Source organism: Colletotrichum higginsianum, chromosome 5, assembly GCF_001672515.1.
Source record: "Colletotrichum higginsianum IMI 349063 chromosome 5, whole genome shotgun sequence".
Classification (NCBI taxonomy): Eukaryota; Fungi; Ascomycota; class Sordariomycetes; order Glomerellales; family Glomerellaceae; genus Colletotrichum; species Colletotrichum higginsianum.
In genome coordinates, this window is record NC_030958.1 from 392,735 (window position 1) to 408,351 (window position 15,617).

Genomic DNA, 15,617 nt, shown 5'->3' on the forward strand with positions numbered 1-15,617 from the left:
TTATTAATCGTTGAGGGAGCTTCTGGGTGCTTGATAAGCAGGACTGCGCTCGGGAAGAATGATTTTTTTTCGCGGGCTGGATGGCGGGGTGGCGGGGTAATTTTCCTGCTCCCAATCTACCTACCTACCTACGTACCTACTTGGGCACCTTAGGTACAGTAGGTACGTACCTAGCTTCTTCCAGCAGAACCCTCAGGCGGTCCAGGCTCCACTCTTCCCGGTGAACGCTCGCCGAAGAGTCACTGGCTACCCGCTATCCGTCATCCGTCTCGGTGGTCGGAGGGACTTTGTCGCCGGGACACCGGTCACACGGCGCTTGACCGGGCTACAATAGTCCGACTTTGACGCCGGCGAAGCACTAGGTAGGTTGCTGTCTGGGCCCGGCTCATCACTCTCATGAATTTACATTTCCCAGATGAAGCCGGTGTTGAATGCCACACTGCCAGTTGAAAGACAGTAACCCAAACCACTGCACTATTCCCATATCGACGACCTTAACGGCGGGATGTAAATCCATTAGACTTTTATTTGTATTTGCTCGAATTTGTATGCTGGAAAGTCAGGTTTGTGCTTTAAAGCATCGCAAATAGGTACGCTGCACGACACAGCGCCTGTTGGTCCCGCCACGCCTCTCCCTGAAAATGGGCGTTGTAACGCCCTCTACGCTGGTATGAACCGAATCCCATCTCGCGGCAGTGATATATCCAACTCCAACAAATCCCACTTCATTACACCGACTCCTCAGGAGTCTCACGTTCCAACTCCCAGCCTCCCGGTCGGCTACCTCCGACCGTTGTCCGCGGGCAGCTCCATCGGCCCCTCTCCCGTTCCTAGCTCTGCCACCTGCGCCGGCGGTGTCCACCCCTTGAACTGCGTGTGGCCGCCTCCCATCGAAGGGTTCATCAGCACCTTGTCGTTCTGGTAGTAGCCCGCGATGTCTGTTCCCGTCATCTCCTGCAACGGCGGGGGTGTTTGCTGCTGTTGCTGTTGCTGAGCGTATTGCTGTGTTTGGTACGCATAAGCGCCCTGCTCGCCGCCCACCGACGACTGCCCGTCCATCTCGGGCGCCGTCGGTGTCGTGTCGACGGGCTTCACGCCCGCGTACCGGTGCTTCCGTCGCCTCCACCACAAGAACAAACCCACGAGCGCCGCGATCACGACCACGGGGATGACGACCGCCACGGCGATAACGGCGCCCTGTGACAAACCCTCACTCACGCCCGACTCGCCGCTGCCGGCGGTGCCGGAGTTACCAGCTGCCGCCGCGGTTCCTGTCCCGGACGAAGTAGCGGCGGCCGTCGTGCCGCTTCCCGTCTCCGTCGCTGTCCCCGCCGTGGTTGCTGCCGCCGTGGTCGTCACCGATGTCGTCTTGGGTACGAGGTCGCTCGCCTGGTACACCATCCTGATTCCCCATGCGTTCACGCCATCCCGGTTCTTCATCGTCACAGCCTGCGTGGCCACAGTGCCGTCGTCCGTCCGCGTGATGTCGACCACGGTTGCGGGGCCGGCCATCCACGTGCAAAATTGCGTCTCCCAGACGCCGGCGAGCGTCATGTCGTCCTCGACGCAGGACAGCGTCATGTCGCCGCGGTATGGGCAGCAGGTGACGGTCGTGATGGAGCGGACGCCGCCATTGCGCGAGCATTGCGGTTGGGCGGTGTAGCCTGTCGGGCAGACGGTGCCGGGGGAGTAGAATGCCGAGCTGGCGCCGTTAAACTTGCTGGGCAGGCATTTCTGGTCGTTGTCTATGGCATAGACGTTGTTTGTGAGGTAGACGCCGGAGCAGGAGGACGCGGGCGGTGAGAAGTCGGTCGGAAGGGGGTTCTCAGGGAACGTCGACGCAATGTACGTCGTTTTTGTCGAAAGAGCCATCTTTGAGAGTGTGTGTGCGCGCGTGTGTGTGTGTCAAAGCCGTAAAGAGATGTGAGGGCGAAAACTCGGAGGCGGAATAAGAGAAACAGGACTTTTTGTCCACGGAATGTGTTCGTACCCGGGTATCTACTGACGCTCCAAGACAGAGGAATATGCGATGAGGAGAGGCTATTCGCAACGAGCCAAGGCGACGACTCGAGGAGCAAATTCGACGTTAAACAAGCAAAAAGAGAGAAAAGGAGAAGAGCTGGGACAGGTCCAGCAGGGAACAAGGGAAAGCAGTCTGCTTTTTGACAAGATCGCTCCAGCTCACGCCCTCTGGGCCCCCCCGTTGAGTCCGCGCTGGCCAGTCAGACGGTCCCAATCCGACACCACGGCGAACGAACCCCATGTCTAGACTCTGGTCTGTGTCCCATCGCGTGCGACGTGAAGAGAGAGACCCCGGCCACGGCTAGCAACCAGCCGGGGGGTGTATGAAGGGGGCCTAGAAGAGGAGGGGGAGGAGACCAAGCATTTATCGCGGTGGACCATATCTCTCAGGCATCACAGGCAGCAAGATAAAAAAACCATAAAAATGGAATGCTACGCTAGGAAGAAGAGGGAATGGGCGAGTATGGGCTCAAATTGGGGCCAAGCAAATCCCCATCGTCGCGCAGGCGCTGAGCGCTGCTGCGGAGACTCTAAGATGCCGTCGTGATCCTTCGGCAGGGGTCTTGTGCCAGGGGGTTCGGTTTACAGGCGTGGACATCCACTCATGTCCTGTACCATGATCTGCCGCGGAGCTGGACATGCTGCCATCGACGGTCGTTGGCGGGCTTCCATTGCTCTCGATGCTCCCACGAGCGGGTGGCGGTGCCGCGGTTCTTGTACCATGTAAGCAAGCATTTGGACGACGTGCCAGACAACGTAGAAAAGCAGACGCCGAGGTGGAGGGTGTGAGGCGATCGGGTGTCGTGCAACCCCAGGCGACGTGGCTGCGCTAGCTCCTCCGTCCAGACCGCCCAATTGGCTCCAGACCGTCTAGCTCGGCCAGCAAAAACGAGGGGATCTAGTCGTTTCCCTTCCCGACTGTGCGGACTCGTGATGAAGTCGATGGGTTGATGGGTTAATGGGCTGATGGCGGTCCGCGCTTGCGGATGGTGAACGGGTATGAGCTTGAACCGGATCCGGGGATCCCTGGCTCTCGTGGCCTTTGGCCCAGGGGCTGTGTCCGTAACGAGATGAGGTGAGTTGCCGAAAGGAACAGGAACAATGGTTTGTTCGTTTTCCGGGCCGGTCAAAGGTGATGATTGGTAATGATGATGGCGCCTTCGCTAAGAATGTCAAAGCCGTTGGGTTTCCTTGGGCTGGTAGGTACATAGGGAGTTCTGAGCGCTTTCCCGCTGGCTAGAGGTCATTAGGCATCAGAAGTATCGAGTACATGTGTGCTCTTGATGAAGCTTTGGTGGCTTAGCCACGTTCCCAGCCTGGTAAGGCGCTTTCTTGACCGTTTTGTCGGTGCCTGGATGAGCGGGGTGGACGGCACTGCGACAATTGATTTCACTCAGGGACACCAGCCTGAGGCGAAGACGCAGAAGAATCGCCGGATTGCGAGCGAATGGTATTTTGGTGCTCTGCACAGAGTATCCGTACAGTGATCAGCGAAAAGGCTCCTTTTTTTGGTGAGACAACTGATTATCTGGTGGAGCAGTTGCAGCCCGTGGTCCGTCGGATCCGGATTTAATCCCGGCATCCGACGTTAAGCCGACTCCAACAGCATTTATTCGGGATGATCCAGAAGGGCTGAAACGAGCAGGCCTATACACTGACCTTTCCGGACGATCAGATACAGTCTTTACAGGCTCAAATAGACAGTCACTGACGGGATAGGAGAAAGCCCGGTTCGACTGGATTCCAACACCAAGCTTGCTCACATTGAGAACATTTGCCAGGTTCAACCCAAGGCTAGGCAATAGAAGGGGAAATTGTTTTTTTAGAAAAAGGAAAGCACAGATGGTCTAAGTCGGCCTGGAATATCTAGCGAGCCAGATTTCTGTATTGAGATAGGTGCAATGGGTGACTAATAATGAGCAATGGGAATCGTGGCATAGGTGGTGTTGTCAGAGATGGTATCCAGCAGAGCTGGGACAAAAGAGGAAAGACTGTAAACCACAATGCTCCGGCTGTTGACTACGGCCAAAAATAGTATTACCAATCTAAACGTAGCTATGTGTGTTTAAGTGAGTATGTTGATGGATATCTACTCTATAGAAGCTGGCGCCAGGTGAAGGTCAGCGAGCCTCTCGTGAGGAATCACACGAGGTGCTGGCCTGTGTCAGGCATCGGCGCCACCGTCGATACCGCTGCAGATGCAAGGTCCGCTCCTGAAAAGAATGACAAAGATTAGACGGGAGAAATATCTACATGGAAGACGCTGTACTTACCCATCAATGGTGCAGAACCCGTTCTTAAAACCCTGGGCGACGCACTGAACGTAGCAGTCAGACTGCGACTGGCAGTCGACGACACAAGTGTCTCCAACATTGGGACTATAATCGAAGAAGTGAGTCAGTATTGGTCCTTACAGGCTTGATCCATTCAATGTTGGGGGGGGGGGGGGGGAATGATGTGCTTACTCCTTGAGGCAACGCTGAATGCCGTCACTGCTCGGAAGGCAACCTGCACGGAAACCACCAACGCATAGTTTGCTAGAAGACAGGGTTTCGGCAGCAACTAGCGCTGGCAGGAGGGTAACAAGGACAGTAGAGAACTGCATTGTGTCGAGTATTGAAGGGTATTTGAGTAATGGTGTTGTGGAAAATGACGAGCGCTGAAGGATGTTGGAGTAATGATGTTGTAGAAAGTGATGAGGGATAGATACATGATTCTGAGGAAGATAGATGATTATTTATCATTTCTAGACCTCTAAAATAGAATTACTGATCGTAATGAGGATCTACAGCTCCTGTTTCGATTTATATTCACCGAGTATACTAATAGTTATAGAACCTATGTACTTGAGTTCAATGCATGAGTATTTACCTCGAGATTAAGATTAGCAAAATGTCTTCTCCTACACAGCCCTCTTGACAGCTGCTGCGGTCTTACAGGCGGGATGCCCTGTGTAACAGCTAGGCTGCGAGCCACAGGAGAGTTGGTGGGCTGCATAGTGATTAGGCTAAAAGGTCCAGCAGGGCCGCTGACCTATACAGCTAAATAGCGAAGGGAAGCAGACAACAAGAGGAGTAGTAGTCAAGAATGAGCAGCCAAATCGAAGGTAGGTGAAGTCAGACATACTTCTTTCTGGTTAGTCTTCTTTGGGGGAAGTATTGGAGTGTAAATTTGCTAGCAACCAACAGCCAGGTCCATGGGCGTAAAGGGCAAGCCTGGCGACACTCGCATGAACCGAATCCCTGCCTAATCGGCAGCGCCGACCAGAGTTCGAGATGGCTCGGCGTCTTTGAAGAAATTCTGCGGCACAAGCTTTCATAGCCTCCGTTCCTCTCCTTCTTCAGGCATCAGTACCATCGATAGATAGGAGAACCGCTGCTTCACACTGCCCGGACCGCTGCACCGTACGGGTATCTTAACCCGTGATACCAATAGGGAGACGCGCTGGGAAAGAAAGAATAATGCTTCATGGGGCAAGAGTACCTACAACGCGTGGGCAGCTGTTTGTGGTTGTTGTGTTTTACACAAGGTTTGTGTGATAGTTTCAAGCTGGAAAGGCTTGGCGACTGATGATGTACCGAAAGAGGAAATCTCGTAAAACTGCAATCTATATCACAAACCGCCTATCGGCACCGGAGGACATTGAATTCAGATTTAATTCAAGCCGTCGCATTACGCTGCTGACCTGCAGGCCACCATTCTTGGCAAAGCCTTTTACTCCTACTCACACCATAGTTTACATGACGCGCAATTCAGGCAGTGCAGCTCTTGAGGCATACAACGCCCCAAACAACATACCCTCCTTACTCTTAAGATAGGCGGGGCCAATTGCCTAAAGGTTCTTAAAATAAAAATAAAACAGATTGCATAGCGGTTGAGAGTACGATGAGGAGGGGCGCACCCGCTCAGTAGCCACGCCACACATCATTCGTACCGTATGTACATCGACAATTGTTGGCTACCGGAGATGGGGCGAAGAGATCATTCAAGCGAATCTGATAACCGAGTTCCGGCCTGGATCGATTGGCGAAATGTGTGTGTGTGTGTGTGTGAATGGGACGATACTCCTGCCGCCTGGCGAAACCCAACGTGTGAGAGGTTCTTTCAGGCCTCCATTTGGCCGGAAACAGTCGCGCTCGACCGACCAAGCTAACACAAGATAACAAACTAATCAAGTCACGAGCTCCCAAACTAGATGACCGTCCCGTCGTTAACGACTTCCGAAAGGCTACTACCGCAACTCTCCCCGCCGCCCTCCTTACAACTCCACAAAGACGTACTCGTCCTCGTCCGCCAACCCGACTTCCACGGCGGCCTCGACGGCCTCGCCGAAGTCCCCGAACAGCCAGTTCCTCACCATCTGCAGCCCGACCTCGGGCTGGTCCAGCGGCACCATGTGCCCGGACGCCTCAACCGTCACGAACGCGAACCTCGTCCGCCGCCCGCCGGCCCCCGCCCTCACGGCGGGCTTCGCCACCTGCTTCCACCGCCCGGCCCGCACCCTCTCGCCGTCCCGGACCGCGAACCACGGCTCCATGCCGCTCGTGCTGAACTCCACCTGCCCGGCCCACGACAGCTTGTCCGTCCACCGCGCGTTGCCCGCCGAGTTGCACGCGAGGTCCAGGTCGCCGTTGTACACGAGCACGTCGACCCCGGACTCGAGGAGGTACCGCACCTGCGCCTCGGTGCTGAGGAACATGTCGCCCGCCAGCTCGAACGCGCGGTTGACGTCCTCCGAGATGAGGCTGAAGTTCTTCCCGCTGCCGCCGCCGCCGTTCGCCTCGTCGGGCACCTCGAGTGCCGCCCGCACGCGGTCCGAGTTGATGTACGTCTCGATGCCCGCGCCCGCGCCGTAGCAGATGTTCTCCACCTCGCACGGCCGCGTGATGTCGAACGGGTTGCGCCCTCCCTTCTTGACATCCTGGTAGTACAGCCAGTCGATCCGGTCGAAGCAGAAGTCGCCCGCGGCGCGGCAGATGATGGGGTCCGGGTACTTGTAGCACGCCTCCTCCAGGTACATGCACCGCGGCAGCGCGGCGGCGATGGCGGCGCAGCTGGTCGCGTTGAAGACGGGCTCGGGTACGCCCGGCTTGGTAGTGCAGAGCGTCTCGTAGAAGCCCCACGTCGTGTCGGCGGGCGAGACGTAGCCGTTGCCGATCATGACGGAAGCCAGCGGGACCTTGAAGGCCGGGGCCGGGGACCCCGTGTTGTAGCGGACGATCTCGGCGCCGAGGGCGGGGATGTAGTGGCCGCCGTAGCTCTCGCCGACGATGTGGAAGGGCAGGGCGTCAAGGTGCGGGAAGGCCTTGTAGAAGATGCGCAGGAAGATGTTCATGTCCTCGGCGGCCGTGTAGGACGTCGCGGGCGGGGTGACGTCCTTGTCGGAGTAGCTGAGGCCCGTGCCGGCGGGCTGGTCGACGAAGATCATGGACGAGTTGCTGTTCCAGGCGTGGGGGTTGTGGACGGTGCCCGTGCCGTTTTCGTTGATCAGACAGGGGCCCAGTTCCAGCATGAGACCTGGACTTTGTGATCAGATTGATCCTGATGGACTCATCTTGAGGTGATGATGACAGTGATTTCACTTACCGACAAGGCCGCTGCCGCCTGGGCCGCCCGTCATCCAGAGACTGAGGGGGTCCTTCTGCGGATCGTTCAGACTCTCAAAGTACCCTGTTCAAGGTTGTTCAGTAACGGGTTCACGGGACCACTGCACGCGGCAACCGCTCACAAAAGAAGAGGTGCTTCCCGCCGGTGTCCAACCAGCCGGTCCACTGCCTCGAACCCGCATCGCAGAGCTCGTCGCTCTGCTCCTTGATGCGGATCGCGTGGTGCGGGTGCTCCGGCACCGAGAAGGTCGCGAACTCGGGCGACTCGACGTCCTTTTGCGTCGCGACCGCGGACGCGATCCGCGTGAAGAGCGCGAGTCCGGAGACCGTGAGGGAGGCGAGCCGGACCATGTCTGATTTCCGGCCGCCGGTTTCAATTTGGGATGGATGGTCGATGAGACAGGAGTTCAGGAGACGGCTCGTTTGATGGAGCAATCGATGAGGATGATGACAAGACGAGAATGAGCTCCCTGGCCGATGATTTTGTGAAACGAGGTTTATGTTGAAGCTTGAAGGATCAAGGTGAAGGATCAAGGTTGGGCGGGGGGCCACGGCGTCCCGATTGGGAAGGCCGGATTCCGCAGTGGGGCCCGTCGCCTCCAACCCCCCCCGCTCGGCGCTGTAACACCGAGCTTAAAGCTGTCATTAGCATCCTCATCCTCGTGCTCCGGCTGACATTGTGATTGATAAGTCTTCAATGTGTAAACATATTATTAGTGGCTGCGTGAGAAGTGAAATGCATAATTGGATTTTAGAATAAGTCTTCTCAAATCCAGAGAAAAGGAAACTGGCAAGCTCTACATTCGCTTAAGCCTACTCAACTTAGACACACACCGCTCTGATGCCGTTCAGCTACAGACATCTAGCTCACCATTATCCTCATTACTCCGTGGTAGCGCTCATTTTATATTGCTTCCACAGTTGCTAGGTTCAACTCCCCCTTGGATATCATTGCATATAAACAGCTGGCATGGAAAACGATGGTATAGCGTCACCACAACTCCGGTCAAAAGTCCTCCACCCCCTTTCTTCCCCCTTTCACACAAACTCTCTCACTTCTCATCATTCACAACGGGACAGTCTCCCCGCCCACGTCCTTCTTCTCGGACGTAACGCCGCCGGGGGTCGTCTCCTCCTTGGCCTCCTCCTCCTCCTCTTCCCCGTGCGTCACGGTGTGGTGGCGCGTCGGCTTCTTGCCCGATATCATCGACTTGACCGTGTGCACGAGCGTCGCGCGGCCCTCGAAGATGGGGAACAGCCCGACGGCGAAGAAGGAGCAGAAGATCCAAAGGATGCCGACCACCACCCACCCCGTGAAGAAGGGCTTGCTGAAGATGTACCCGGAGCCGTACATGGGCATCGGCCAGAGGATGAGCATCGCGATGGTCCTGGTCCGCTGTTAGCTTTTTTCCCCCTCCCTTTTGTCTTTTTCTTCTTCTTTTCTTTTTCCCCCGTACTTCTCTTTTACCATCCGGAGATACACTCTCCCGTTACGAGGGCACACTTACAAAAACGCCGTCATGGAGACGGAAATCTTGAACGCACGGGACAGCATCGTCTGCTCGCGCTCGAACGCCGCCTGCGTCTCCTGGTGTCCCGGGATCTCCTCGAGGTCCAGCCCGGCCGCGCTGGCCAGCTCGTGGTCGTCGCCCCTGCGGATCGCCATCATCGACTTCCAGTCGTACTTGTCCATACCAAACGCCAGCGTGAAGACCGGGATCAGCACGATGGGCGACAAAAGGGCGATGACGTTGCCGGCCAGCATGGGGTTGTTGGACCCCGTGCAGGCGATGTCCAAGACGCCGCACGTCTTCTTGGCCGTGACGAGCCAGCCGATGATGGCGAAGGCCGTGCCGAAGATGGGGGAGAGCGTCGCCGCCCACTTATTCTGGCCCTTCCACACGAGCGTCAGCGTCGCCGGGAGCACGGCGGCCGAGATGAGCACGCCCATCAGCACGTAGAGGTAACCCATCGAGATGCCGTTGTAATACAGTCCCACCGAGACGGAGCTGATGACGAGCGCGTACACGACGACCACCACGTGCGACATGTAGATGAGGCGCTTGCCGCTGGCGTCGGGCTTGAAATACGTCCGGTAGACGTCGTACGTGAAGATGGACGAGACGGCGATGAGCTCCGCCGACGATGCCGACGTGACGGCCATGAAGACCATCAGCAGCGTCGCCGCGGCGCCGCCCTTGCCGAGGAGGGCCACCGCCGCATAGGGAAGCGCAAGCCCGGCCGAGACCTCGGCCTCGGTCATGCGCGCGGGGAAGGTCGGGAAGCGCGGGTTCGACTCGAGCGCCAGCGCAGAGAGGCCCATGGTCGTCGCCGTCAGCCAGGGGATGGCGAACCACGAGAGGCCGCCGATGATGTAGCCGGGAAGCGCGTGGACCGGCGACGCCGCGATGGCCTTGTTGTAGTATCCGTTATCCAGGAAGACTGTGCCGAAGTTTCCCACTGCGGAACTGCTTAGAACATCGAATCACACCAGAACGGTGACAGGACTCACCAATGTTGATGACGAAGAACTCGACGCCGCCTTGCGACTTCATGGTCAGGTAGGACCCCTCGGCGTTGCCCGAGACCGGGTGCCTGAGCGCGGCCTCGACGAGGAGGTCGTACACCTTGGAGGGGCTGCCGAGCACGTCGGAGCTGGCGTAGGCCGTCAGGGAGAAAATGATGATAATGATCAGCAGGATAAAGGTGTGGACCCAGTCGGTGAGAAAGGTCGCCTTCAAGCCTCCGACGAGCGTGTAGGCAACGACGCCGACGGGCAGCAGGTAAATGGCGGCGACGGTGTGCCTGCGTCGTGTTCGAGGTCAGCAACCCTTTCACTTGTCCACAACCGGGGGGACAGCTTCCATCTGCCGTGACTTACATGCCGGTGAGTGCGTTGACCGTCGCCGCGCCTCCCACGATCAGCATCAGGGTGACCAGGATGTTGGTCATCAGGCCGAAGACGATAAAGACGAGATGCGTGGCCGTGCCGTATCTGGCCTTGATGACCTCGAGGAACGTGTGTGCATTGGGCGCCCTGCGCTTGAGCTCGATGGCGAGCGTCGCGAAGAGGAGGATCTGCACAGTCGCGCCCGAGGCGTACCAGAAAGGGCCAGATACGCCGTATCGGTAGCACACGCCCGACGACTGAAGCAGCGTGGCGGCCCACGTCCAGGACGAGACAACGGCGGAACCGACAAGGCCCGACTTGACCGTCCTGCCGGCCGTGGTAAAGTTCTCGGAAGTCTGCAGCTCCCTGTTGTATCGTCTAAGCACATAGGTCGTGGCAATCTGCACCGAGAATTTAGCACGTGAACGAGTCAAACGAGGAGAGGGGCTTATCAAGGTTGTCCTACCATGCCAATGGCGAAGAGGAAGCCTACGCCGAGGACAATGCCGTAGCCGACGCCCTGGTTGAGAGCTGCGGTCACCATTTTGGGCCAGTTTGTGGGAGAATCAGACGACTGTGACAATGTGTGATAACGGAGCAAGCTCGCAGCATGTTTGGCCCGGGCTCATGGGTGTATATATGTATGCCCTCGACTTCTGCAGACAACCATAGAGACAGATAACTGGCCGGCGGCAGCATCGAACAAGGGGGATACTGTCCTACGGCTATCGGAGCTTAAACTGCCGGAGCCACCCTGTCCCATGAGCCACCATGAGATACACATTTACAAAGGCACGTTTCTGCCCCCACTCGAACCTGGAGATATCTCTGCTAGACCACTGGGGTTCGCGCTGCGGCGCGAGGTGGCCGGGGTACTGGTTGGGGGAGGGGGCTGCGACGTTATGCCCGGTTGGGACGAGTACTCTGAGATTGTGCGTCAAGTCTGAGACCCTGGATGAAGTTTGTCAAAGGAAAATGAGGCACGGAGGCGGCGGCCACCAACACCATGCGGCGTGCGGGACAGAGATAAGGCCAAAAATTCAATCAGTCATAGAAATGGCGTTGCGGCATGCTGCCGTGCGCATGTCCCGGCCCAATGGCATCTGTCCTCACAGCCGTTAGGAGATCTGCAGCCAGTCGGATGCGAGAGGAATGCTTGTTCGGGATAGCGCTTAGGCTTGGGGGGGGAGGGAGGGTGGACCTTGGTGCGGCGGCGTGACATTCTTTTGATGTGAACTTCACCAGTAACATGATTGTAGTAGTGATTGCATTGGCTCGATGTTCCGCGGGAAATCCGTGACCGTGTTCTCTGCAGTGCTCAGCGGCTGCAAAAACTCTAGCTTCGTGGAAACTTGGCCAAGTATGGAGAAACGAAGGGTATGAAGAGCTGCCGTTCAGTGTATGTTCTTAGTGACTAAGATGGCTTTCGGTTGATCATCTAGCAACAACAATGTCTGTGTACAAACCTAAACTGCATCTGAACTTTCTTACTTCCTTGCTGACTCGGCTTTAGGGCGGAAGGGAAGGCTAATTTGTCTGGGTTCGTCAGGCATTCGTAGACTGTTCCTCATGCTGACGGCCAGAGGAAAGCTCCCGATGAGCCCTCTGCTTGATTTGAGGCACTGTGACTGGCCTCATTGTGTCTGTAGAGGAAGCCTACAGTAGTCTCGATTTCAGTTGGACATCGAGTTCCTTGGGATGGGTAAAGGCGATGACCTTCCGGGACCAGAGTGACGATCGGGCAAGACACCTGTAGTGGAGGCGGCCGGCGGCCAAGAAACGATAAGGAGCGGCGATCAAGAGCCGTCCCTGTGGTATCTTGCGCTAGTTCGAGTGGCAGACCGGGCCCGCTGCTCGACATCAGAGTTCGGCTCGAGGTTGTGAATCGCGCGTGTTTATCAGGCTAGAGGTAATATGTTGTGACTTGTGAAGAAGGTTGACAGGGAGGAAGATAAGGAAACGCGATCCGTGTGGATGATGTGGAGAGACCCCCGTCTACGCACGGGCCATTATCCATTGAGATCTCCGCAATGAGCTTAGCATGCGAGGGACTCGGCCGCGCTCACTCTCAGTCTCACTTCTCACTCGCGCTCTCACTCACGCTCTCACCCTCATCTTGAAGGTACAGAACAGAACAGTTGACCGTCTTCTAGGAGAAAATCACACCAAGGAATGGCAACAAAACAGACAACACACAACTGTGACCAGTTGGACGACGATGCCGTGTTCAAGATCTGGAGCTCTCTCTACCTAGATAGATGGTTGGTTGCTCGTCTCATGCGGCATCGGCTCGATACGCTCGGCAGTGGCCAGGTCAAGCTTTTGCAAAGCCTTTTCCAAGACAAAACCAAGACGAACGCCGACCCGCCTTCGTGGGGCTTCTTTACCTTGGCCTGCGAACTGCATACTATGAGTACATTTCACGTGGGGTGTCCCTTTTATGTGTGTTCCCACGCACTCCTCTACCTCATGAGATTGCTATGTTTCGACAGCTACGTCTCAAGCCAACGGGAATCAAACGACATTCCTGTTGTTGCCCACCAGCCTCACAAGCATCTGCCCCCCCCCTCCCCCCTCTCCCAGACCCATCCGATGCATGCATGTCCTTCACACCCTCCACGCCAAGCAAAGGGCGTTCACATCGGCGTCCTCAAGCGCGACGGTGGCTTGACGAGCTGAGAGATATGAAGCCCATCGCAAAAAGAAATGGCAGACCATTCACGACTCAGCATCTCCGTGGGTTTCCGTTGAAGTCAGCCCACAAAGCACGGCTTCGAAACTGACATGGAGAGCAGCCAAATCGACCCCGGACGGATCGCCTACGGAGAAACGAGCCCCACCCCCGAGGTAGCCTTACAATCTGATCTGGAGGCAACCGATTCTCGCTCCACCCAGCTGTACGAGAGCCGCCGGCCTGGTTCGCATTGCATGAGCTCTCATGTCGGCCAAACCTTCGGGTCTAGCCTGCCCGTCACGGGGGGTGCCCGGGATCTGATGCTACCTCAACCGAGCGGGAGCAAGTAATGACATCGGGCACTCGTGACAGAGCACTATATATCCGTGTCCAGCTTCTCCGTATCGGTGCAGGTGCCTTTGGGGCACATCGTATTCTCGCCGGCGGCCAGAACATGGCAGCTTCATCCCGGCGATCTCAAATTTGACGCCAGGGTCATGTGACGTTGCTGCTTGTGAAGTCTAAGACGATGCTCTTCCGATGTCGAGGCGGTGACCCATGGAACCAAGTGGCCATAGAGAGCGGGTACTGCCGGTGGATTCGTTCTACCACATCTACGATATCATCACGGGCCTTGACATAGGATATAGTATCTCTGACCTTCCCTTCAACACTTTTTTGAGGAGGGCTTGGCGCCCCCGAGGCGGTGCTACGTCCAGATCATCAAGGGGTGTAACGACCCTTTCTAATGTCCACCGAGTCCGCCCATCGTACATTCAAACCACGCGATACGCACTGCTTTCAGGTCAGCGACATCGCCCTGTCGACAAAGATGGCAGCTCACTTACTCAATGACAAGCTCATTCAGGTCCCACATCCCGGTCCCGACCCACAACGCTCCTCCCACCTTCTTGACATATCGCATGTCCGTCGTCGTCAAGCTGATGGCCATGCGGTAGCAGTATCGCCTCGGGTCGACCCTCGCCTCGTCTTCCGTTCGGCAGGCGGTTTGGCGTAGCACGTCAGTCGTCCCGCTCAGGAACCCCCTCGTCCCCATCTCGAGCCTGTTCGAGAACAAATGGGTCAGCTGCAGGAAATCACGAGGGAGCAAGGGCCGCTTCTCCATACATGGCCGGTTCCTCGTCGCCGGTCTGCAACTTGAACGCGGTGTTGATCTGATGGATAGGCCGGGTCTTGAGCCTCGTCTTATCCAGGTCATGTCCGGCCGACTCCACATCCTACCAGTCAGCCCAGCCGACGAAAATCATACAGTTCTCTTGGCCGCCTTTGAAGACGCTGGGGAACGCAAGTTGATGTGTAGGGATTGCTCACCAAGACGACACCCGAGCCCAGCGGCCCAGACCAGGAGCCGCAGACCACCCTCGCCAGCTCGACCGTCTTCCCGCCCTCGACAACGGTCTCCGCCACATCCGGCGCGAGCCGCACGGCGACCCGGAAGCCGAACTCGAACGTAGGCTTGGGGGGAGACATGGCGGGGTAGGGGAATTCGCTTGAGGGACCCGTCACTACAGTATCAGCATCGCTCCTCGGACTTCTGTGAAGTGACGTTAGTGGATAGAAGCCAAGGACTCCAAGGTTTTCTGTTTGGATCATCTTCATCTGCTGCGTGATGAAAGGTTTATGGCTCTAGATAAGAGACCGAGACACACTCACTTCGACGCCCGTTCGCTGTCCACTTCCTCGACTTCACGTCGCCGCACCCCATGTCTCTTCGCGAGGTTTTTATCCGTATCCCAATCCGAACCAGCTTGTCGGGGACATGCGAGCTTCCAGAAGCCGAAGACGTGCCCTAGGGGGGCCTGCTGCTCATGATGGTTCGTCTGTGACATCTTGACCCGACCTACTTGTCGAGTTTATCACGTTTCCCTATGGAGCAGTAGATCAAAAGAGGTCGCCGACATCTTTAAAACAAGAAGGAATGGGTGGCAGTGAGGAATATAGCCACACGTGGTTTCACTCGGCAGCCCCCGTCAACATTTGTTAAGGCACCCAAGTCAGCACAGCATCGACAGGAAACGCCCACATCACTAACCCGCTCACTTCCATTGCAAAGAAAAACAGCCCATCTTTCCCCCATACCCAACACTGTCTCTCCAACATTCGCTGACGCGGAGCAGCTTTTCGCCGCCGACAAGCCATGCGGCGTGATCCCCTCCGTCGCATCGGCGAGACTATCTCCCCGCTCCCCGCCTCCCCCCGCCGCACGCCGCCCGACCCGACGACGCCACATCCGGATCGAGATGTCGCGGGTCCAATCGGACGTCTTCACCCGCTCCCTTAATTCCTCCGCAACCCCTTGTTCCCGCCCGCCACGATTGCCCTCCTGCGGTTGTGCATCCGCTGCTGACCCCGCTGACTTGCTGGACAGATGATTAAGCTGGCTTCGGATTGGGGAGGGGAACGA

The 15,617-nt window shown here is 57.0% G+C and overlaps 5 protein-coding genes across 5 annotated transcripts; all 5 read right to left on the reverse strand.

The window, feature by feature from the left end:
• Window positions 1-780: 780 nt before the first annotated feature.
• Window positions 781-1,872, reverse strand: CH63R_07058 (transmembrane alpha-helix domain-containing protein; the record flags this gene model as incomplete). The annotated part of the gene is made up of 1 exon (XM_018302033.1): window positions 781-1,872. The coding sequence occupies one exon, from the start codon at window positions 1,870-1,872 to the stop codon at window positions 781-783; it is 1,092 nt and encodes a 363-aa protein (XP_018156811.1).
• Window positions 1,873-4,186: 2,314 nt separating this feature from the next.
• On the reverse strand, window positions 4,187-4,627 carry CH63R_07059 (Biotrophy-associated secreted protein 3; the record flags this gene model as incomplete). Its single annotated transcript, XM_018302034.1, has 3 exons — window positions 4,187-4,235; window positions 4,296-4,400; window positions 4,488-4,627. 3 exons carry the CDS (start codon window positions 4,625-4,627, stop codon window positions 4,187-4,189), a joined length of 294 nt encoding a protein of 97 aa, XP_018156812.1.
• A 1,653-nt stretch (window positions 4,628-6,280) lies between these two features.
• On the reverse strand, window positions 6,281-7,979 carry CH63R_07060 (Serine carboxypeptidase; the record flags this gene model as incomplete). Its single annotated transcript, XM_018302035.1, has 3 exons — window positions 6,281-7,539; window positions 7,609-7,692; window positions 7,751-7,979. 3 exons carry the CDS (start codon window positions 7,977-7,979, stop codon window positions 6,281-6,283), a joined length of 1,572 nt encoding a protein of 523 aa, XP_018156813.1.
• A 715-nt stretch (window positions 7,980-8,694) lies between these two features.
• Window positions 8,695-11,062, reverse strand: CH63R_07061 (sodium symporter family protein; the record flags this gene model as incomplete). The annotated part of the gene is made up of 5 exons (XM_018302036.1): window positions 8,695-9,016; window positions 9,137-10,088; window positions 10,141-10,433; window positions 10,510-10,919; window positions 10,985-11,062. The coding sequence occupies 5 exons, from the start codon at window positions 11,060-11,062 to the stop codon at window positions 8,695-8,697; spliced, it is 2,055 nt and encodes a 684-aa protein (XP_018156814.1).
• Window positions 11,063-14,036: 2,974 nt separating this feature from the next.
• On the reverse strand, window positions 14,037-14,812 carry CH63R_07062 (uncharacterized protein; the record flags this gene model as incomplete). Its single annotated transcript, XM_018302037.1, has 3 exons — window positions 14,037-14,256; window positions 14,321-14,430; window positions 14,525-14,812. 3 exons carry the CDS (start codon window positions 14,810-14,812, stop codon window positions 14,037-14,039), a joined length of 618 nt encoding a protein of 205 aa, XP_018156815.1.
• Window positions 14,813-15,617: the final 805 nt, after the last annotated feature.